General features: G+C 48.6%; 1 protein-coding gene and 1 long non-coding RNA gene across 2 annotated transcripts; both read left to right on the top strand.

The window, feature by feature from the left end:
- The first annotated feature begins 620 nt into the window (after positions 1–620).
- Positions 621–22,728, top strand: nrf1 (nuclear respiratory factor 1). Its single transcript, XM_060039130.1, has 12 exons — positions 621–768; positions 3,168–3,312; positions 6,413–6,527; positions 6,885–7,011; positions 8,252–8,392; positions 14,985–15,143; positions 15,697–15,915; positions 16,113–16,208; positions 16,965–17,009; positions 17,881–18,038; positions 21,555–22,320; positions 22,657–22,728. Exons 2-12 carry the CDS (start codon positions 3,198–3,200, stop codon positions 22,726–22,728), a joined length of 2,013 nt encoding a protein of 670 aa, XP_059895113.1. The 5' UTR covers positions 621–768; positions 3,168–3,197.
- Positions 11,162–12,881, top strand: LOC132447601 (uncharacterized). The gene is made up of 2 exons (XR_009523158.1): positions 11,162–11,480; positions 11,522–12,881. It is a non-coding gene; the product is annotated as an uncharacterized LOC132447601 (long non-coding RNA).
- Positions 22,729–24,782: the final 2,054 nt, after the last annotated feature.

Raw genomic sequence — 24,782 nt, 5'->3', positions numbered from 1 at the left:
TGACTTCTGAAAGTGCATCACGGGAGCCTTCATAGAAATGACGCCGGCAGAGGCACCATGAGCCAATTTAGTAAACACTGACTGTTAACGTCATCTCGGCACTGCTAGCTGGAAGCAGCTGCAAGTGTGTGTGTGTGTGTGTGTGTGTGTGTGTGTGTGTGTGTGTGTGTGTGTGTGTGTGTGTGTGTGTGTGTGTGTGTGGTCTGACACTGTTTGAGCAAGCTAGTAGGCCTATGATGACAACAAATGCATGACATTAACATTAATTAAATGACATGTACAATTATACATAGGCTAAAGGATTAAATTACAAGTTATAACATATGAATCTTAGTATACCATAACAAGTTAATGATCTGTATTATTTTATGGTACACACAACCTGTGTTAGATCGATAACCATCACGCACATATTCTTTCTGTTCGTTTTTTTTTTTTAAGTGTTATGTTCGTTGCTTTTGTAACATGATCGTTAAACATACACATACTGCTAAGCTATAAACCAAACTCAAACATTCCCCACGTCTTCTGCGGTGAGCCACTCGGGCACTAACAGGGGGTCCCGGCGAAAAGATGATTATTATTTTTCTTGGCCCGATCCGTATCTTGAAGTGGGCGTGGCCTGGCATCACAGATCAGTCGCTCGGCGGGACGCGGCTCGGTGTGTTTCCGGCTGCGGTGTGTTTCCGGCTGGCGGTCTTTGTCCTCCATTACTCGGATTCCGCTCGTCGCTACAGCGCAGAACCCGGACAGCGCAGCCGCTCTGAGGTGAGGCCCTACCGCGCAACCTCCACTCAGCCCCGGCGCAGCCGCACCACCGACCCGGTAGCGTCGGGCTGAAAGATGCAGATTGTTTAGATGTTGACAGCAGACGGACTTCAGTCTTTATTTTGATTTCGTCGCGACACTATTCAGCACCAAGACGGACAGATAAAGCAGAATACTAGCTGGGGGGGGGGGGGGGGGGGGGGGGCGATCGCAGGCGCTGGGCCTGTTTTAGCGGTCTGTTTATTATGGGATGGCGCCAACGCTCTTCCGTTAAACGTTCACCCTTTACCGCCCGGTCCGGTGTCTGTTGACCGTCGGCGGACACCGACGACCAACCGCTCTGTTAAAGTCGATGTTTATAAGTGAGATCTGTGCATTGCCATCGAATGCTAGTAGCCAGCTAATTAGCCGAACGTAGCGAGCTGCAGCCAGACTGAATGTACCGCTAACTTCAGGCTAATGCTAATCAACACACCACGTCTAGTTTGGTACTGATCAGACCTGGTCTGTTGCTACTCACTGTTTACAACGACTTCCAACGAGTCGTTATATTGATTTTGTTGGATAATGAGGTCCAGGTATTAAATGCATTCAGGACGTTGTATTTTTTTGTACAAATCGGTAGCACGTAAATAGACGGTGGAGATGTCAGTGGCACTGGGAGCACACTAATAATGGGACTGTGACCCATAGGGAGCGCTGGGAGGATGGATGTGTACTGGGGGTACACTAAGAACGGGTCCGACCTGGTGGGAGCGCTGGGAGGATGGATGCTGGGATTTCACCAAGTGATCATGTGCGGAATAAGATATCCCAATGTCAAACCCTACATTGTGATGGGAGTAAACGTGTTTTTGTTAGTGCTGAACGTGAACTACAAACAGTGGATACATCCACCCCTTTCTCCAATTGCCTAGATAACAACGTTCCCATCAATTGCAAGCATGTGTTACTCCCTTTAGGTCATTCCATCTTAATAACATAGTACTGAGACATTTAGAGAGATTCATAAAAAGTGTTAAGGTTTATATACTCAAACTGAAATGTGCCAAAATCCACCTTTATTTAAATTGCTATATCGAGAGCTATTGAATTGTGTGGTGATGTAAATCAATTTGGGCTATTATTATTTCACATTTGATGCTTGTATGGCCACATTTGAAATAAAAATGGCTGCCCTATTACTTTGTTATTCATTGTGTAGGCCTATAGTCAGCAATTTTGCATTTATCTCTAAAGTGGGGTGTACAAAACACGAATTAACCAGAAAGTGTTCTTGAGTCACTCTGAAGGATACATGATCCCGTTTATAACATGGCTACTTACTGAGGAAATGATCAATAATCGGACACAAAATATCACAACAAAAAAGGAGTGTATTTACTTTGGAATATTTTTATTACTTTCTCTCAGCAGAAAAGTGTACGAGGCTACTGTTGAAGGCGTCCATAGCAGAGCTCTGTTATGCTGAAATGACCGCGGCGACCAGAATGGGGTGTTCAACAGAGACCTGTAATAAATAACATTAGCCTTGCTTCTGTCTCGTAGTAATTCAGTGTACCGCACGGCAGACGAGCCCCCACACACTGGTAGACGAGGAGGGTAATGGAGGAGCACAGCGTTCACCAGACAGAGCACATGACCACCATCGAAGCGCACGCCGTTAGCCAACAGGTGCCGTCCTCCGCTCGCTCGCCACCAGAATTGCAGAAGGGTTTCTCCCACGTGATGTTGACGCGTTCCAGCCTCCGTCATGGGCTTCTTCAGCACTAATAGAACAACTTAAAGACTAGAAGGAAGAACCAGACGGCAGCTTGAACTTCGTTCATGGAATTCAGATCACGTGATCGAAACCCTCCTGTTGAGGTAGCTTATTGAATGTAATAGCAACCTGATTTAAAGTCACTTGTGCATGGGGAGTTATGTATGTTTATGCAAACTAAGTACTGATATACGTAAGGAATTTGGAAATAAATGTGTGTATGTAATTTTCTGCTTACAACAGTAACCGTTGTTACCGTACATTTATTGCCTTCTCATCTCGTTTATATATATATATATATATATATATATATATATGGCTGCAACAATTTGAATAAGTCATTATCTAGGACCATTAACAAACAAGTTCAGTTCAATTCCAATATTTGGTTCATGGCTCATTTTAAAACAAAAATGTATTCCTGGCTACTTGTCAGTTAAATCAAGCAGTCAATACATCACTTTGGACTCAGGTAAATTATGATTGCATTTGCTATTAGCTGGGACATTTTGTAGACTAAACAAATGATGGAATACCATTTGTAGGATTAATTGACTTAGATTCTAAGTTAGTTGCAGCCCTTTTGGTAAACGCCATTCAGGAACTCTTCTTGACAGCCCTACCGCCCCTCCCTCAGGTGCACGTGACCACATACACAGACGCCACCATGATGAGCGCAGACGAAGACTCCACCTCGTCCCCGGATGATGACCCGTATGATGACACGGACATCCTGAACTCGGCGGGCACCGATGAGATCACAGCACACCTGGCGGCCGCAGGTGAGCTAAATGTGACGCAGAGGTCGGCACAACTCACAAAATCACTCATAAACTCACTCACAAACCGACTCACAAACCAACTCACAAACCAACTCACAAACCAACTCACAAACCAACTCACAAACCAACTCACAAACCAACTCACAAACCAACCCACAAACCAACCCACAAACCAACTCACAAACCAACTCACAAACCAACCCACAAACCAACTCACAAACCAACTCACAAACCAACTCACAAACCAACTCACAAACCAACCCACAAACCAACTCACAAACCAACTCACAAACCAACCCACAAACCAACTCACAAACCAACTCACAAACCAACTCACAAACCAAATCACAAACCAACCCACAAACCAACTCACAAACCAACTCACAAACCAACTCACAAACCAACTCACAAACCAACTCACAAACCAACCCACAAACCAACCCACAAACCAACCCACAAACCAACTCACAAGCCAACTCACAAGCCAACTCACAAGCCAACTCACAAGCCAACTCACAAACCAACTCACAAACCAACTCACAAACCAACTCACAAACCAACTCACAAACCAACTCACAAACCAACTCACAAACCAACCCACAAACCAACTCACAAACCAACCCACAAACCAACTCAAAAACCAACTCACAAACCCCCTCACAAACCAACCCACAAACCAACTCACAAACCAACTCACAAACCCCCTCACAAACCAACCCACAAACCAACTCACAAACCAACTCACAAACCAACTCACAAACCAACCCACAAACCAACTCACAAACCCAGCTCCGCCCTCACAGCGCATTGAGCCGCAGAGATTCAGAGACGGAACGGGGGGACCGCGGAACGGGGGGACCGCGGAACGGGGGGACCGCGGAACGGGGGGACCGCGGAACGGGGTCACGGGTCGGATAATTTTCGGATCAACAACAACAAAAAAGATAACAAGACAAATGTGACTTTAAATAAAATCTTCAAACGTGTAAAAACAAAATAAAGTGAAAACTTAGGTAATAAAAAAAAATAGCTTGTGTCCACAATAAAAAATGAACTCGAAGTCCTTGAGTTAATTTAGTTTAAGACGTTGTTTTTTTTTAGAACAATTTAAAACAATATAAAGTGCAAACTGAGGCATTTTAGTAAATAAAATAAAGTAAACCTGTGTCCAAAGGAAGCACAGCAGACCTGGATCTACAACTTTAAATTCACGATGTGTGCATTGCCTGGGGAGTGTTGAGTCTATGCTCTCCCCTGGCAATGCAGACATCCTCATCTTTTATTTATTTTTTCATTTCAAGTATCGTAGCGAAATACAGTTTCTGTTGTGGTAAGTCCATTGATTTCAGTTTTTTCATTGCTCGTTGACCGGAAACAGAAAGGGGGACTAGTTGTAGTCTTTTTGCTTGGTTCTAGCCCTACTGTTGATACGGAGAACCGAGCGAAAAGACTACAACCAAACATAAACAGCCCCCTTTCGGTTTCCGGTCTGGTTTCTGTTTCAATGGGATTTACAAAATGCCAAATAAACGACAGAAACTGTATTTCACTACGATACTTGATTAGGAACATCAACGAACACCACTAACCACTCGGTGAGCTGCATATTTCTGAAAACGTTAAGGGTTGTTTTAAGGACAGATTTGTGAATGCCCAAAGCTAGCCATTCTGAAGCTGGCAGGGGCGATTCAAAATTTGCCAAATACCTGAGACAGGACCAATAGTCAACATTTTGGTGTCAACCACTATATTTCATCCTAGACCAACCAGAAAGGGGGCTCATTCTGCTAAATACCGGAATTGTCCTTTAAACATGGGCTTGAACGCACAATTATTATTATTTTTTGAATAGTCAGCCGATCCGCGGATCACTTGCGTCCCAAAACGTGATGGTTGATCCGTTGCACCACTAGTTATTATGTAAAACGCAACACAACAAGTGTGTTTTTTTTGTGTCGGACGCAGTTCGCCAACGGCTTGATTAATTGATTAGTTCTAGCAACATGGCGTGTCACTGATAGGCCCATGTGACCCAGTCAATACACAGATACATCTTCCAAAGGCAGGGCTTGAGTTTAAACTAATGCATGTATGTGTTAGATTAGAAGTAGATAAGGAACTTAGCAGAGCTTGGTTGTGGATGTCTGCCCTCACCTGTTAGCAAAGGAGACCCTACACACAGTGGCCCCCCCGTACCCCCTGGCCCACGCAGGGGCGGGGGTACACAACATTCTGCAGAGACTGCACAATTAATGTGGTCTCAGGAGAGAACTTGAGTTGGCTGACATCAAGTAACAATGAATTCATCCAAATACATCTCCAAAAACGTATCGCTCAACGATACCTACCAGTATGCAATTGGGGATCGATCCCAGAACCTTTTGATGAATCAACAAACTATCCTGGACCATTTATTTTTCCTTATTGTAAGGAAATTGTGTTGAATACTATACAGAAGTATATAGTGCATCATGTTATAAAACAATCATTTCTTAGAAAATGTAATCTCACTATCATCCAACCAAAACCTTTCTAGGAAAAACCTTTGGGAGATTGGTTCGTTTTCTAGTGGCGTCAGTTATCTTGGTCCTGGTGCAGTGGAAGCTATTAACTATACTGAGAATTTGCAGTCATTTCACAACTATATTAAATGGTAGTGTGGCTAACAAACCAGCAGGGGTTGCCATTGAGCTGTTTTGCAGCTCGACCAGCAATGCCTTTCTTATGTGTCCCTCACCATTACGGTCAGCCAACAATGTCTTATTACTCCTAGTTCAACTCAAACTACCACAACATAACAGAGATAGACCACTGAAGTTTGACATGAATACGCAGTAAGATATGGGAAAACTAGTATATATATTGCCATCGTAAACATTTAAATATTTTTACCATGTAATGTTTCGAAAGTCACACTATTTGTGGACGGCAGAATTATTTCTAAATAAGAAACAGTAATGATTGGCGATAGATAATTAATTTTAATAAGCAAACCCTTTGTGTAATCAAAATAGATGCATAGGCCCCTTAATTAGGTTGTGGTCTATGAACACGCACTCTTATTTAAACTCAAACCTCTGTATGTGTCTCTCTCTCCCAGGACCAGTTGGCATGGCAGCCGCCGCTGCCGTGGCAACGGGAAAGAAACGGAAGCGACCGCACATCTTTGAGTCCAACCCCTCAATCCGTAAGAGGCAGCAGACGCGCCTGCTCAGGTCAGTAGCATGTCCACCTCCACCGTCACATCAACCACCACCACAGTCACCTCCACCCTAAACACCAACCCAAAGCCATGGCTGCACACAACTTTAACAGGCCGCATTTAGCCCTTTGTGTTATTTACTATGGATTAATTTAGCACACGTTTTGGTCCAGATTTACACATGTTATGCATGTTATTAAGGAGCAGATGGGTGAGGCCATCTTATTCAAGGATGCCTACTGCAGCCTTGGGTCATGGGGATCCAGTCCCAGATACTTTCAGCTGGGGGTCAAACTCACTAGCCATTAATCGACGTGCCTAATGCCACTTAATTTAGTGATGTGTGGTTTGAATAACTATTTGTGTGTAGGAAGCTGAGGGCCACACTGGACGAGTACACAACCAGAGTTGGCCAGCAGGCCATAGTTCTGTGTGTCTCCCCCTCCAAGCCCAACCCCGTGTTCAAGGTGTTTGGCGCCGCCCCTCTGGAGAACGTGGTGAGTGCAGGCGCTGTTCCTAGAAACTCAACCCTCATGACTACAATCAAGTTAACAATGAGGAAGGCTGCTCTGGGCTTGATCAATATATTGGAATAATGTCCGTACCGCAAGTTTGTATCTGTCCAAATGACTGAAGCGTTCGACTCTCTCCCCCTCCCTCCTCCCTCCCCGTCTCTCTCTCCCTCCTCCCTCCCCCATCTCTCTATCCCCTCTCCCTCCTCCCTCCTCCGTCTCTCTCTCCCCTCTCCCTTCTCCCTCCCCCGTCTCTCTCCCCCCATCCCTCGTCCCTCCCCCATCTCTCTCCCCTCTCCCTCCTCTCTCCCCCGTCTCTCTCTCCCTTCTCCCTCCCCCGTCTCTCTCCCTTCTCCCTCCCCCGTCTCTCTCTCCCCCTTCGTCCCCTGTCTCTCTCTCTCCCCCCTCCCTCCCCCGTCTCTCGCTACCCCCTCCCTCCTCCATCTCCCTCCCCCATCTCTCTCCCCCTCCCTCCTCCCTCTCCCGTCTCTCTCTCCCTCCTCCCTCCCACATCTCTCTCCCCCCTCCCTCCTCCCCATCTCTCTCTTCCCCCTCCCTCCTCCCTCTCCCGTCTCTCTCTCCCTCCTCCCTCCCCCATCTCTCTCCCCCCTCCCTCCTCCCTCCTCCCCATCTCTCTCTCCCTCCTCCCTCCTTCCCTGTCTCTCTCGCCCTCCTCCCTCCCCCGTCTCTTTCCTTCCTCTCTCCCCGTCTCTCTCCCCCCTCCTTCCTCTCTCTCTCCCTCCTCCCTCCTGCCTCCCCCTCTCTCTCCCCCGTCTCTCTCCCCCTCCCTCCTCCCCTTTCTTTCTCTCCCTCCTCCCTCCCCCGTATCTCTCCTCCCTCCCCGTCTCTCTCCCCCTCCCTCCTCCCTCCCCATCTCTCTCCCTCCCCATCTCTCTCTCCCCTCCCTCGTCTCTCTCCCTCCTCCCTCCCCCGTCTCTCTCCCTGCTCCCTTCTCCCCCGTCTCTCTCTCCCTCCTCCCTCCCCCGTCTCTCTCCCTGCTCCCTTCTCCCCCGTCTCTCTCTCCCTCCTCCCTCCCCCGTCTCTCTCTGTCCTCCCCCCTCCCCATCTCTCTCCCCCCTCCCTCCTCCCTCCACTCTCTCTCTCCCCCCTCGCTCCTCCCTCCACTCTCTCTCCCCCTCCCTCTCGCTCTCCCTCCTCCCTCTACTCTCCCCCCTCCCTCCCCTCTCTCTCCCCCCTCCCTCCACTCTCCTCCCCCCCCCCCCAGGTGAGGAAATACAAGAGCATGATGCTGGAGGACCTGGAGAACGCCCTGGCGGAGCACGCCCCGGCGGGGGGGGACATGGCGTCCGAGCTGCCCCCCCTCACCATCGACGGCATCCCCGTGTCGGTGGACAAGATGACGCAGGTGAGAGCGGTGGTCTAGACTCTAGAGGAGGGTATTTATTCACAGGCCTAGATACAGATTCATAGGATCAATAATTATAAATTATATATATCCATACAATTTTATATGGATAAAGCTTTAGAGATGGATTTAGGTGGATACAAATTAAATAATATTGTCTATCTATTTTATATATATTATATATATATACTAGTGCTGTCAGTTTAACGCGTTATTAATGGCGTTAACGCAAACAAATTTTAACGGCGTTCATTTTTTTATCGCGCGGTTAACGCTCTTTTTGCTGGCAAACGTTGTAGTTTTTTCACCTGCTGTCTAGCAATAACTAGTCACGTTAGAAAAACGACAACACCATATCGGATCTAGCTACACCGGAAACAAAACAACAAGCATGCCGCACAAACTTGTTGGGGCAAGCAAGGATACGGAGCGGGTGAAAAACTCCTTGAAGGTTTGTGTTTGTGTGTCTCTCTGTTTGAGCGAGTTCAATGTTACGTCTTTCTGACCAATCGCAGTTCAAGGCCCACCTGGGCTGTACCACTTCGGGAGGGGCCGCTCAGTTACTCCCCTCTAGACAAAATCGACACGGTTGCGACGTTGACAGTTTGTTGCGTCTGAATGACAGGATGCGGGCGCACAGCTGGGGCTGCCGGACGGCGCTGAAAGGAACTTTTATAAACCTTATATTGTTATCCCGCAGTAATCAGCCCGACAGCCCCGAAACGTTAGCGGCCCACCGGGAACTCTCCCGACTCTCCCGATTACCACTCCGCCACCGTGTGTGTGCGGTGGCGGTGTGTGTGTGTGTGTAGGCGTTATTCGATAGTCTGGTAATGTGTATAGGCCTACTTACGGTAGGAATATTCATACTGGTTTAAATAAGAAATGTTATTGTATTTCCCATCTTTGCTGAGCAAGAGTTTTGTTCGAAAGTTCAGTGATTGAAACAAATGAAAGCCTTTGCTATTGAAGTTTTACCGTAGGCCTACCACTGCGGGTCTCTCTTCTTACTGTCCTTCTCAACACTCTGATCTCACTAAAAGGCTAGCAGCACGAAATCAAGGGAAATTTAGAATAGAAAAAAATGTGATTAATCGCAAGTTAACTATGACATGCGATTAATCGCGATTAAATATTTTGATCGCTTGACAGCACTAATATATATATATATATATATATATATATATATATATATATATATATATATATATATATAATAATCATATATATATCATTAATATTCATGTAAAAAATAATGGTTAATGTCTTAGGATTCATTTGTATGATATTTATAATATTCATGTTATTTTTATGCTGAAATAACAAATGGTTGCAAAGAGTGAAATATCTGTCAATGACCAAAACGGTGTTCTGCAGTGTTCCCCCAGAGGGCGCTGTGGGGCCTTTAATGAACCTCTGGTGCCATAGTGGGCTTAATCAGGAACGTGTCTAAGAGCTTAGGCTGATACCAATGCACCAAGGTCAAACGGCCATGCCTTCCTACTACGCCAACCAATGTCCATTTTTCTAGATTCACAAATACATGATTATTCAGCTCTCATCCCTGGTAAGATGAGATGATACAGATGAGATGATTCCAGTAGAACATTTAACAGTAATGGGATAGGAGTGAGTTAAACTAGTCATATGATGCCCATCTCCTTAGACATTATCGACATATTTTTTCTCAATTTATATGCGAAACAATACATATATCGTTATATATTTAAATACACAATACAAGGAGCAGAAATGGAAATGCATTTCATATTGTGCGCGTGTGTGTGTGTGTGTTGGGCTAAATGCTGTGCGTTCTGGATGCGTCTCAGGTTACACAAAGCAGAGCTGCTGCTTGATTGCACTGCTAGCATGGTTTGGAACCATCATACACAGACGCCCCCCCCCGGGATGGGGGCTTGTTTACGTTCTGATAACCCTCTGGATCTCTGTCAGCAGAGCCGGCATTACCCCCCCCGGCGCTCGCCTGCTACCTGCTCTGGGGGGAATGCAGTGAGCCAATCAGGGGGCCCGGTTGAGGGCGTCCCAGGGGCGGGGGGGTTGAACCAGGAAGCAGGGGCCGCTTGTTTTTCTGCGGCTCGGTGGACAGGATTAGCATGAGTAACCTGTTGCCTCAATTAACACGGCCATGGGAGGGGGGGGGGGGGGGGGTGTTACCAAGGGCAACGGGATGCTGTCTAGCTGGCACATGCACCGCCGCCCCCGGGAAAGAGATATGGAGCCAAAGGCTTTTAGAAAAGCGCGTTTAGGAAGGTATACAAACCCAGGCCCCATGTGGGTCATCCTGTAACAGGACACACACACACACACACACACACACACACACACACACACACACACACACACACACACACACACACACACACACACACACACACACACACACACACACACACACACTTCTCTCTGGATGCTGATTGGAGAGTAGAGGCTTAGGACTTAGGCTGAGGAGGGGGAGTCTGAGGGACAACATGCCACTTAACTCTCCAGCCACTGTAATTAGGCCATCTGCCCCCACACACACCCACCTATTCACACAAACACACGCGCACGCACACGCGACCCAAGCAGCTCCAGGTGAGCAGCCCTCCTCCCTGAACACAGAGTTCTGTTCAGGGCGGGTTGTTCTGTTCACCTCCTTTCACAAAGGGTTAGGGTTCCCTAGGGTTGTTCTGTCTCACCTCCATTCACAAACGCTGTTGGCCTTAATCCAGTTTATTGTGTACACATCGCCCCCTCCCCCCCGGTGTGTGTGTGTATCTATACACACACACACATCGATACACTCAGTGACACTGATGTGTGTGTGCATATGCGTGACTGAATGAAGGTGTATATGTTTGTGGGGATTTTTGTGCCCATCCTAAAAAAAGGGTTGACATGTGTGCAACCCTGCCTAGCAGTAACTAATGGCGCGTTAGGGTTAGGGTAACCCTAACCCTGCTCATGACCTAGTAGTAACTAATGGCGCTTATCCACCGGCGGGTGCGCTTCGGCCCAGCATGCCTCAGCCCAGTAGTGAGGGCGTGGTAGCCCAGCTCCGTGACGGCTCTCGTTCCCACCGCCGACAGTGCCCTTAGGGTAGGGCGGGGTTAAGCCGGATGGCGATAGCCGTGGCGGCTACGTTAGCATTGTGACCTCATAGCAGACACAGTGTAGCCTGATAATAAATCAGGAAAAATAAGAATGCGACATAATGAACAAAGAGCAACAATGTAGGACGTCCAAGAAGGACTTATGCGTGACATTTTCTTCAATAAACAAAGCTTTCACTTCCGTGCGGAAGTGACGATTCTGCCAATCAACGGATGGCGTGTGTAGCTCGAACTTGCCGGCACCCTTTCAGGCGTCTCAGTACCCACACGGAGGAGTACTGGAGACGAGTACGGCTCAATACGGCTCAGTCCGGACACGCACACTTTTGGCGGTGGAAACGCTAACCACGCCGCACCTCTGCAGACTAAACCGACCCGCACCCTCCGGTGGAAAGGCGCCATTGGAGCCGGGACTATCGATGTTTAGTTCCTGTTAATGGTTGAGTGAGTCCCGCCTATATTTAGAAAGCCTGGGACTCTATTTGTGGGTCCTGCCCTGCTCAGCGTGCCGTAGCTGGTATCGGATCGATGTGCACCTCGGCCCTCTGACCCGGCTCAAGGGCAGCTTGAGAGGTGCTCCGTGTTGGAGGGGAAGAGAGGAGGATTAATGGGTTAGGGTTAGGGTTAGGGTAACCCTAACTCCGTGTTGGAGGGGAAGAGAGGATGATTAATGGGTTAGGGTTAGGGTAACCCTAACTCCGTGTTGGAGGGGAAGAGAGGATGATTAATACAAAGCTGCAAGCTTGTCGCTTTTCGGCGACAATCGCCGTTTTCTTGGTCAATTCGGTCATTCACGTGAATCGTGTAGAACCGGTCCAGAGGGGTGTTCCACGAACTGAGGTTTAACAAACACTGAGTTAACGATGAACTCTAGGTTGATTGACCCTGTGCCGACCAACCCAGAGTTTTCGGTTCCACAGCAGCGGTTATGCATTAGTTCAATCAACTCGGGGTTGGTTAACACAGGGTTGTGCGCGTCCACGCCAAACTTAAAAAGACGTGATGTATGGATCATGGAAACCCTGATCGATATGGCGAAACGGGCCGCTTATTTCAATGAAATGGAACTCCAGGTTCTCCTGGAGAGCTATGACGAGGAGAAGGACATTATCACAAGAAAAGGGAACGCTAAAACCTCTGGAACCCGGAGAACCAAAGCCTGGCAGCGGATCGCTGACCGCGTAAATGCGTTAGTTACACGTCAAAAGCATGATCCTTAATATTTGAGCCATGAATATATAAATATCCCAGTTAAGCATTCTTAAAGATCCTACCACATAACCCCTTTCTTCTAAAACAATATGTACTCCGATTGCTTCCAAGCGGTCAGAGGATCAAGTATAAAAATGAAGTATAAAAAACATACAAACTGGTAAGCTTTTCCCACCATCGTATTGGTATAAATTTAAATAAGCAATTTTTTTAAGCCAATCGTGAAAAGGCCGACAGTCGGCAGACTGGATCTGGCCCTCAAATTGTCTTGACCCCCGGTGGAGGAGCTGTTAATAAACATAAATTCAGGGCACCCTGGCATGGAGGGGGTAGCCTACCTGGAGGTACCTACCACCTCAGAGAGTCATGGGCCATACCCCACACTGGTTGAATGTAGGTTTTTGTGTTTTCTTGTATTTTAGATTTTTTTTGCCTTCGAAGTAACACATGCAAACCGTGTGCTTGCCACAGCGCTATTCCAAATGTTAATTTTTTTGGTAACTGGGTAGAAAACCTAAAAGTGACAATTCATCAACTTCACAGAATAATAATTGTTTTTTGTCTCTCCAATAATAAGTAAAAATAATAATAATAAAAAATATTTTTTATAAGCCTCAAGGATGTTTTGACATTGATTTTTGATAAAGTATGCTGAGTTTTGTTAAGTCACGCTCAGACTAGTGTTATTTGTATATTACAATAAAAAAAATCCCCTGTGACACTGTCACCTTTTTTCCTCTGAGGAGTTTGCAGGTCTGTTAATAAGTTAGGGTTAGGGTAACCCTAACTCCGTGTTGGAGGGGAAGAGAGGATGATTAATGGAATCATATTAGCGGCACTATGGTTTTTAGGGTTGATTTATCAACCTAACTAAAATAATTGAATAGTGTATAAAACAAACCAAAATGTATACAAAATCTTTTGAAAAACCTTAGCAAAAAGAACGATTCATCACGGATTAATTCATCAAAGCCTTAGCACACCAGCATCTAGCATAGGAACCCTATAATCTATAGACGCTTCAAACAGGAAAGCCTACTCCTCCAGCAGGTTTAAGGCCGTGTGTGCGGACCTCCTGCCATCCAGAGCTAGGCCGCTCCGCTAGGCTAACCCTAACCCTAACCAGTGTTGGGTATCGTTACTTTTGAAAGTAATCCGTTAGGTTACTTTGTTACTATCAATTAAAAGTAATCCGTTACGTTACTACGTTACCTATAAATAAAAGAAACGCGTTAGAGTACTCGTGCGTTACCAACAATTAAAATGCGTTTGGGGTGCGTGCGTGTCCGCCTAGTGCAACAACAACACACATCCTCCTTTAGATGCACCAACAGTGCTGACTGTTTATGAATCAATCATGAACCTATAGCATAATGACAGGAAAGACAGTCATCATATTGCACGTTTTATTTAACAGGCATTCATCCTTTGATCATTTGAACAGCTTCCATGAATAACATTACTCCGGTAACAGGCAGTTATTTTAACAGAATGTAGCTTACCGTATTGGCTGCGCACAAAATAACAGTGCGTCACACATAGCTTATCCACTTTACAAGTGCAGGCGCCTAACAAAGTGCTTAACAGGTAGGCACGCAACCTTTTAGAATTGGAAATTTAACTCAATTTAACCGTATGCGTTGCACAAAAGAACAGTGCATGGCACTAAAAAAACATTGAAGAACTGAAAATGTTCGTGTGACCCTATAGCCCTACATTCATAACAATCACGTAGGCTACCTTTAGCCTATTTATCACCAAAGTAATGGTTGAAACGTAGGAGAAGAAGGTGCTCAAAACGACCACTATGTTCTTCTTGTCCTTTTCGCTCTGTAACTCAAAATAATGAGCGTACCTCCAGGAATCTAAGGCTATCTTCTCGTCCATCTTGCCGCAGTAACACACGTAGCTTACACACACAGGTGCGCGCGCACACACACACAGAGAGCGAGAGAGAGAGAGATGCAAGGAGCAGGGCAGCAGCATCTGACTAAAAGCAGGAAAAACCCGGGACTTTACTTTCCTTATCGAGGGAAAATCTTAAAGTAACGGAGTAACGAGTGGTTATTTTGGAAATTAACGAGTTACTGATTACTGAATTCGCAAAACTAACGCGTTAGGTTACTCGTTACTGAAAAAAACGAATAAGAGTACTCTAACGCGTTAGTTCTAACGCGTTACCCCCAACACTGACCCTAACCTCATCCCGACCGATGAAGAGCCCTTCTAATGCGTCTGTCTCCCCCCCCCCCCTCTGGCCACGCCAGGCCCAGCTGCGGGCCTTCATCCCCGAGATGCTCAAGTACTCGACCGGCCGGGGGAAGCCTGGCTGGGGCAAGGAGAGCTGCAAGCCGGTGTGGTGGCCTGAGGACATCCCCTGGGCCAACGTGCGCAGCGACGTGCGCACAGAGGAGCAGAAGCAGAGGGTGAGGAGGGGGGCCTGGGGCGGGGGGAGGAGGGCGGGCATGCCTAGGGATGGTTGCTGCCAGCCGGGGCGATGGCGGTAGACTAGAGCGGCTTGTCTGGCAACCCAGAAGGTCCAAAAAGCGCTGTACAAATGCGCTGCATTTACCGTTAAACGTTGGTGTTAACAGTAATCTGATTTGTATTGTGATTCTGTTTCTTCTATGGTCACAGTTCCTTCAGCACAAAGCTAGTTCATGGATTATCTTGTATCGTTGTGATTATGATCGATGTGCTCCTTAGAAGGTTGAATGTTTTGGGGCGGTTTAGATAGTTTAGATAAAGTTTTCCTTGGTAATCGTTATTTATTGAACCTGTTGTCCATGGACAACAGGCTTTATACCAATAAGTGCTGTTGTCCATGGACAACAGGCTTTATACCAATAAGTGCTGTTGTCCATGGACAACAGGCTTTATACCAATAAATGCTTAGGAAACAGCGGCAGGCGGAATGCTGTGGATAGGTTGGTCTCGTACGACGAGCCGACGGTGATTTGGTGTTAATGTTCCGCCCAGGTGTCGTGGACGCAGGCGCTGCGCACCATCGTGAAGAACTGCTACAGCCAGCACGGCCGGGAGGACCTGCTCTACGCCTTCGAGGACCACCAGGTGGCGCCGGCCGCGCCGCAGCACCACCACATGACCATCCCCCAGAGCCACATTGCACAACTCGTCCCCTCGCAGACTGTGGTGCAGACGGTCAACAACCCTGACGGCACGGTCTCCCTCATCCAGGTCCCAGTCTTCTTCTTCTGTCTTTCACCTTTCTTGCTTTGAATGCTAAGTTATTCTTACAGTCTGAGCTGCAATATAGTCGACACATTTCCATCGTTTCAAGGCAGTGATATTTCTTACACATACATTTTGATAGTTTTGACATGTTCCTTGTGTGTCTGAGCGTGTTTCTTACTTTCGACCGTCGCCCCCTGCAGGTGGGCACGGGACACACGGTCGCCACACTGGCGGACGCATCGGAGCTGCCTGGCGTCACAGTGGCTCAAGTCAACTACTCCACCGTCACCGACGAGGTAGAAAGCACACGCTCTGAGACCATCTCCACACGCTCTGAGACTATCTCCTTCTGATGCTAAAGGTCGCTGAGCTCAGTCTGATGACTTCTTAGCAGCACTGTTCGCACCATGTTTTCCCGTAAAAAGCAGCAGGTCGATTACTTTTGCGTTTCTGTAATTTTTTTCGAAAGGTTTGACCAATAATAGCAATCATTGTTTCAGTGAACCTTTTTTAACATCCAAAGAACTTGGGCTTAGTATGCAAAGACCTTAAATGTTGTACTTTTTTAGCAGCATGCTTTAAGATTGTGGTCGGATTTCAAACCGTCCAAGGTTGAAGGACATGTGAGGACAGCGTAGGAAGGGGCGTTTTTACACTAGGACACGATGTGTAAAATTACTACCGTCACATGGCGTTTTAATAAGAGCATGCATGTCGAGATTTTACTCTGACCAGAGGGGGGTGATGTTAGAGATGAAGAGAGATTCTGTTCTTGTTGTTGTTCTTAGTGGTGCATACATAAATATAGATATAGAAAGACATTTAAGTCCCCCATTCCCCTACTTTATTTCATGAACTTCAAATACTTTACACTACCAATTTACTCACTTAGAGTAATGTCATGTTCCTTAAGTAAAAATAATCCCCCATCCACGCACACACAGAAGCAATAGAAATGTGTGTGTATTTTGCCCTGCAGTTGTTGATGTTCTGTTCCGCTTCACCAGTGCTGGCCATTCACACCCAGTCAGCTTGTGTTTGCTCCCCACCAGATGATGTGTCGCGCAGGACAGACGGAGATGTCGCCCCACATCATTGTAAGCACACGCCCGCCCATTTCCCCCCCACCCCCTGTCAGTGTGTCAATGCTGCTATCCCTCTTTATATCGCTCTTTCTTCTTTGCATGTAAACATCTTTTTGATGGTGAATGCAAAAAAATACCCAAATTATATTGAAACGATCCGATCAACCAATTGAGAAACGTCAAGAATGACCATTTCTCCTCATGGCGCTTACTCTTGGTGTGTGTCTCTGTCTCTCTGTCTCTGTCTCTGTCTCTGTCTCTCTCTCTGTCTCTGACTCTCTCTCTCTGTCTCTGTCTGTCTCTCTGTCTCTGACTCTCTCTCTCTGTCTCTGTCTGTCTCTCTCTGTCTCTGACTCTCTCTCTGGCTTTCTCTGTCTCTCACTCTGTCTGTGTCTCTCTCGGTCTCTGTCTGTCTCTGTCTGTGTCTGTCTGTGTCTCTCTCTGTCTGTCTGTCTGTCTGTCTGTCTGTGTCTCTGTCTGTCTGTGTCTCTGTCTGTCTGTCTGTCTGTCTGTGTCTCTCTCTCTGTCTCTGTCTGTCTCTGTCTGCGTCTGTCTCTGTCTGTCTCTCTGTCTGTCTCTGGCTCTCTGTCTCTGTCTGGCTCTCTCTGTCTCCGTCTCTCTCTGGCTCTCCGGCTCTCTGTCTGTCTCTCTGTCTGTCTCTCTCTGTCTGGCTCTCTCTCTGGCTCTCTCTCTCTCTCTGTCTCTGTCTCTGTCTGGCTCTCTCTCTGGCTCTCTCTCTGGCTCTCTCTCTGGCTCTCTCTCTGGCTCTCTCTCTGGCTCTCTCTCTGGCTCTCTCTCTCTCTCTCTCTCTCTCTCTCTCTCTCTCTCTCTCTCTCTCTCTCTCTCTCTCTCTCTCTCTCTCTCTCTCTCACGCCCCACCAAGGTGGAACAGAACTGGGCCACGCTTCAGGGCGGTGAAATGACCATCCAGACGACCCAGGCCTCGGAAGCCACGCAGGCGGTGGCGTCGCTGGCCGAGGCGGCGGTCGCAGCCTCGCAGGACATGCAGCCTGGGGCAACCGTTACCATGGCGCTCAACAGGTGATGGTCGCCGCTACTATGGGAAGAGGGGGGAAGAGGAAAAGGTTCTCAAGCGATGGGTGGTGACCCCTAAATGGGTCATGATCCAAAACAGGGCGTGCTCTAGTTGGAGGGGGGGTGCGGCAACACGCAGAACATCTCAGTCATCTCTGGAGCACGCGCGGGATGATCCCCGATTCTGAAGAGTTGTCTGGTGTCAGCTCCCAGGGACACACTGATGTTGTCTCTTCAGTCCAGAGAAGATGTAGTGGAAGACTATTATTATTCCAATGTTATTCTTGTTATTCCAATTGAATCTGTTTGCATAGCGCCTGCAAAGGCAAAGCAGGTCTGTAGCACATCGTGCTGTACAGTACGTATTGATTATACAAATGCAGGCAGACGGCACGCATTGCATACAGAAAAAGGACAGAAGAGACCATGGAAGTAGTTAGTAGAGTCCGAGTGTCTCGTCGCTACACTATCCTCTACACCCCAGGAACACATCGATACTAAACCATGTGGGAGGAGTTTATTCCTCAGGACAGTCTGGAATGATGTTGCTGTGCATGAAGGGGGAGAGACGATAGCCTGACAGCCGCTGTCCTGTTAGCTGCTATAGCTAGCGTACCAGCTTACAGATAATAAACCCCCGGCAGGGAAAGAAGAAACCGGACAGACAAACAACCCCAGCGGCTGACGGCCACGTGCACCGTTCCCCCTCCCACCCAGGTGTCCTCCTGTAGCCAAGGAGACGGCGCACAACACTGGGCTAGCTAGCTGCAGGCCGCGGCGATGGCAACCACCATCGAGTCGCTGGAGGGGGGGTCCGTTGGGACCAGGTCAGCACATATTGAATTACCCGTCCGCACGGTGCAGGTGGCATCAGGCCGTCGCTCTTGTGTCTAATGGTTGCGTTGCTGCCGATGTTTTCTTAAACATGAAAACATGGCAGGTGTTCCTGTTGGATAGGGTTAGGGCTAACCCAACGCCCAGCAGCCTTAATGGAGACGAGGCTGTGTTCCTGTTGGATAGGGTTAGGGCTAACCCAACGCCCAGCAGCCTTAATGGAGACGAGGCTGTGTTCCTGTTGGATAGGGTTAGGGCTAACCCAACGCCCAGCAGCCTTAATGGAGACGAGGCTGTGTTCCTGTTGGATAGGGTTAGGGCTAACCCAACGCCCAGCAGCCTTAATGGGGACGAGGCCGTGTTCCTGTTGGATAGGGTTAGGGCTAACCCAACGCCCAGCAGCCTTAATGGAGACGAGGCCGTGTTCCTGTTGGATAGGGTTAGGGCTAACCCAACGCCCAGCAGCCTTAATGGAGACGAGGCTGTGTTCCTGTTGGATAGGGTTAGGGCTAACCCAACGCCCAGCAGCCTTAATGGAGACGAGGCTGTGTTCCTGTTGGATAGGGTTAGGGCTAACCCAACGCCCAGCAGCCTTAATGGAGACGAGGCTGTGTTCCTGTTGGATAGGGTTAGGGCTAACCCAACGCCCAGCAGCCTTAATGGAGACGAGGCCGTGTTCCTGTTGGATAGGGTTAGGGCTAACCCAACGCCCAGCAGCCTTAATGGAGACGAGGCCGTGTTCCTGTTGGATAGGGTTAGGGCTAACCCAACGCCCAGCAGCCTTAATGGAGACGAGGCCGTGTTCCTGTTGGATAGGGTTAGGGCTAACCCAACGCCCAGCAGCCTTAATGGAGACGAGGCCGTGTTCCTGTAGGATAGGGTTAGGGCTAACCCAACGCCCAGCAGCCTTAATGGAGACGAGGCTGTGTTCCTGTTGGATAGGGTTAGGGCTAACCCAACGCCCAGCAGCCTTAATGGAGACGAGGCCGTGTTCCTGTTGGATAGGGTTAGGGCTAACCCAACGCCCAGCAGCCTTAATGGAGACGAGGCCGTGTTCCTGTTGGATAGGGTTAGGGCTAACCCAACGCCCAGCAGCCTTAATGGAGACGAGGCCGTGTTCCTGTTGGATAGGGTTAGGGCTAACCCAACGCCCAGCAGCCTTAATGGAGACGAGGCCGTGTTCCTGTTGGATAGGGTTAGGGCTAACCCAACGCCCAGCAGCCTTAATGGAGACGAGGCCGTGTTCCTGTTGGATAGGGTTAGGGCTAACCCAACGCCCAGCAGCCTTAATGGAGACGAGGCCGTGTTCCTGTTGGATAGGGTTAGGGCTAACCCAACGCCCAGCAGCCTTAATGGAGACGAGGCTGTGTTCCTGTTGGATAGGGTTAGGGCTAACCCAACGCCCAGCAGCCTTAATGGAGACGAGGCCGTGTTCCTGTTGGATAGGGTTAGGGCTAACCCAACGCCCAGCAGCCTTAATGGAGACGAGGCCGTGTTCCTGTTGGATAGGGTTAGGGCTAACCCAACGCCCAGCAGCCTTAATGGAGACGAGGCTGTGTTCCTGTTGGATAGGGTTAGGGCTAACCCAACGCCCAGCAGCCTTAATGGAGACGAGGCTGTGTTCCTGTTGGATAGGGTTAGGGCTAACCCAACGCCCAGCAGCCTTAATGGAGACGAGGCTGTGTTCCTGTTGGATAGGGTTAGGGCTAACCCAACGCCCAGCAGCCTTAATGGAGACGAGGCCGTGTTCCTGTTGGATAGGGTTAGGGCTAACCCAACGCCCAGCAGCCTTAATGGAGACGAGGCCGTGTTCCACTCCATAGTGTGCGTGCGTGCGTTCCCCCCCCCTCCTGCTGCGCAGGTAGACAGTGTGCTGTGCACCAGGTCCCACCAGGGCTCGTTACCTGTACTCACCTGAGGCCCGCCCTCCTCCCCCCAACCCACTACCTCAGCTGTTTACCTGAGGTGGCCTCCACGGAAGACTGCGGAACATTCTGTCCCCCTTCACCCACCCCATAGGGGGTTGGGTTCGATGCTTTCCGTTCTCTCTTACTCTCTTCGTCTCTCCCTCTCTTTCTCTCTCTCTGTCTCGTCTCACTCTTTCTCTCTCTCTGTCTCGTCTCACTCTTTCTCTCTTTGTGTGTCCCGTCTCTCTTTCTCTCTGTGTGTCTCGTCTCTCTCTCTCTCTCTGTGCGTCTTTCTCTCTCTCTGGGCGTCTCTCTCTTTCTCTCTCTCTGTGTTCCTCGTCTCTCTTTCTCTCTCTGTGTCTCTCTTCCTCTCTCTCTGTGTGTCTCGTCTCTCTCTCTCTCTCTCTCTCTGTGTCTCTCTCTCTCTCTCTCTCTCTTCTCTTTGTCTCAGTGAACCCTAACCCAGGCTCATAGTAACACATCAGACTAACCCTAACCCAGGGTGGCTTGGGTCACTCTGCAGACACACGTGTGTCTCAGCATAGATCCGATAGTAGAAGGATCCCATCTCCTGGGTTAGGGTTAGGGTATACTAACCCTAACTGTTAAAACTAACTCATTAGTTTGGGGTTAGCGTCCGTTTACTGTCATTAGTTTGGGGTTAGGGGCCGTTTACTGTCATTAGTTTCACACTCGGCACGATGAAGAGGAGGCTCTCGTTGCAGGGATGAAGATGTTTTTCTGTATTAATAGTGTGTGTGTGTGTGTGTGTGTGTTGCAGTGAGGCAGCGGCGCACGCAGTGGCTACGCTAGCAGAGGCCACCCTGCAGGGGGGGGGGCAGATCGTCCTCGCCGGGGAGACGGCGGCGGCTGTGGGGGCTCTGGCCGGGGTGCAGGACGCTACAGGTACCACTTCCTGCTACTCACAGACGCACACAGGTACCACTTCCTGCTACTCACAGACACACACAGGTACCACTTCCTGCTACACAGACACACACAGGTACCACTTCCTGCTACTCACAGACGCACACAGGTACCACTTCCTACTACTCACAGACGCACACAGGTACCACTTCCTGCTACACAGACACACACAGGTACCACTTCCTGCTACACAGACACACACAGGTACCACTTCCTGCTACTCACAGACGCACACAGGTACCACTTCCTGCTACACAGACACACACAGGTACCACTTCCTGCTACACAGACACACACAGGTACCACTTCCTGCTACTCACAGACACACACAGGTACCACTTCCTGCTACACAGACACACACAGGTACCACTTCCTGCTACTCACAGACACACACAGGTACCACTTCCTGCTACTCACAGACACACACAGGTACCACTTCCTGCTACTCACAGACACACACAGGTACCACTTCCTGCTACACAGACACACACAGGTACCACTTCCTGCTACTCACAGACGCACACAGGTACCACTTCCTGCTTCTCACAGACACACACAGGTACCACTTCCTGCTACACACAAACACCAACACACTACTTCTCTGCGTATTCTCTCCTCCTGCTCTGAGGGGGGCTGGGGGGGTTAGCCCTAGCCCTAACCCTAACCCTGGAGCTAAGTTGGGCTTAGCCCTAACCCTAGAGGTTAGGGCTAGCCCTAACTTACCTCCAGGGTTAGGGCTAACCCTAACTTAACTACAGGGTTAGGGTAGGGCTAACCCTAGCCCTGTAGGTTCGGGCTAACCCTAGCCCTGTAGGTTCGGGCTAACCCTAGCCCTGTAGGTTCGGGCTAACCCTAGCCCTGTCGGTTCGGGCTAACCCTAGCCCTGTCGGTTCGGGCTAACCCTAGCCCTGTCGGTTCGGGCTAACCCTAGCCCTGTCGGTTCGGGCTAACCCTAGCCCTGTCGGTTCGGGCTAACCCTAGCCCTTGGCAGCAGTGCAGCGGAGCTCCTCACCCTGGAGCTGCTCTGACAGATGGCTCTGTATGAAGGGAGGGTCTTCCTGCTAGCATTAGCCTTTCTTTCCTTAATGATACGGTTTGACACATGAGCACCCTCACTGCTCCACTACACGCATTCAGAGCGGGCATCTGCCCTGTGCTGGGGGGGGCTAGTGCTGGGGGGGGGGCTAGTGCTGGGGGGGGGGGGGCTAGTGCTGGGGGGGGGGGGGGGGGGCTAGTGCTGGGGGGGGGGTAGTGCTGGGGGGGGGGGTTAGTGCTGGGGGGGTTAGAGCTGGGGGGGGGGGGGGGGTTAGTGCTGGGGGGTTAGTGCTGGGGGGGGGGGTTAGTGCTGGGGGGGGGGGGTTAGTGCTGGGGGGGGGGGGGGGGGTTAGTGCTTCGTATTTTTGACGAAAAGGGTTTTTGTAAAAAATAAAATAATAATTACGCGTCAATATCGGTGACACGAAGCGTTACAGCCCAGGGGTGAAATGCACACGCAGCACGAGCCCTCCAGAACAGTCTTCCAATGCCTACTAGTAAACGCCGAGGGCAGCTAGTGTTGGCGGTTGGCTAGTGAGCTAGGCTAGATAGGCTCAGCTCAGCCAGTGGGATGGATTCGGGGAGGGGAGGCCTGGACTCAGGACTTATGTTGTCAATCATTCTCGTTTCTTGTATCCAATGCATCTCCTGCCTCCGCTCTTCCCTATGGTGCTGGATCCGTGTGCATGCACGCACACACACATGGGAACACAGCGTATGAGAACACACACGCAGGAACACAGACGCAGTGTGTTAGCCCAGGGGTATGGACCTGTCTCCCTGGAGCTTTCCTAAAGAGCTTTGGTCCACTCCATTATAGTCTACGGACTAATCACTGGGCCAGCTGTCAGCACTAGGCCAGTCTAGAAACACTCACTGTCGCGCACACACACGAACACACCCTTAATGCTACACATCACATGATATTTATGATGTGTATTACCCTATACACTATACCCGATGTTTGTGTGTAACCAAGCTCATTAGCTAACGTTAAAGAACTGGTAATCGAACTGGCAATAATTCGATGTTCTCTTATCGTCATGGAATGGTATTGTATTGTTGTTATGAAATGAAAACTTGAATTGGCTTATCGTGATAGTTAGTTTTATGCTCTAAATGAATTGTTTTGAGAAGACATGCCCCTAAAATGATGAATTAAATAGGTTGTTTAAGACATCAGAGAGAAATTAGCTATAATCAGATACCATGCTTTACCTTTTTATGTTCTTCAATGTAATGACTAGGGCTGTAACGATACACAAATTCACGATTCGGTTTGTATCACGATTTTTGACCCACGGTTCGATACATCCCACGATTCTTTTAAATTTAAAAAGCATTTTATTTAAACAACACTTAAATACCAATTATCTTAATGTAACATTTAATAACAAATAATTTGGAACACTGAACAGATTTGAACCGAAAGAATACTATTAAAGTATAGCTAAATTAATAAAGAAATAACCAAAGATTGCAGTTGGAGGATGCTTTTTGCTGGTAGGCATAATAGGGCCCCTTTAACTGTTTGGTTGGTTTATTCAAATATCCTTATTAGCGCTTCTTATTAGGCTATGTAGCTTAAATAATGACATAATCAGGCCGTATAGAATGCAACAGGTTTAATAGCCTAACTTTCAATAGATGAGGAAAAACATGAACGTCGCAATAACGAGGCATAGTGTTACGAGTAGCATATGTGTGTGCGGGAGAATGGCAGTGTGCGTAAGCGTGTGTGAGTGACGTCAGCGAGTGAGTGGATGAGCGAGGAGAGCGAGCGGTAGCGCGTGTGTCTAGTGAAGAAGTGAACGAGTCCGGTAGAATAAAGTACCCATCCTGTCAATAATCGGTGGCCGCTTCATTCCGACCTAAAAGCAGACAAACTGCCAGTCAAATCACACAAAACAATAGAGACAGGATCACACAGGCAATTTTTTTCACGCTTGGCCCACTCTGGATAAATGTCGTTCATATCGCATATGAGGACTTCGACGGCTGTGGAGAAATGCAATCCTCCGTAGCCACGGAGAGCTGTGATCACAGA

Source organism: Gadus macrocephalus, chromosome 19 (assembly GCF_031168955.1).
Source record: "Gadus macrocephalus chromosome 19, ASM3116895v1".
Lineage (NCBI taxonomy): Eukaryota > Metazoa > Chordata > Actinopteri > Gadiformes > Gadidae > Gadus > Gadus macrocephalus.
The sequence above is the reverse complement of the archived record's forward strand: the minus strand, read 5'-3'. Positions and strand labels throughout refer to the sequence as shown.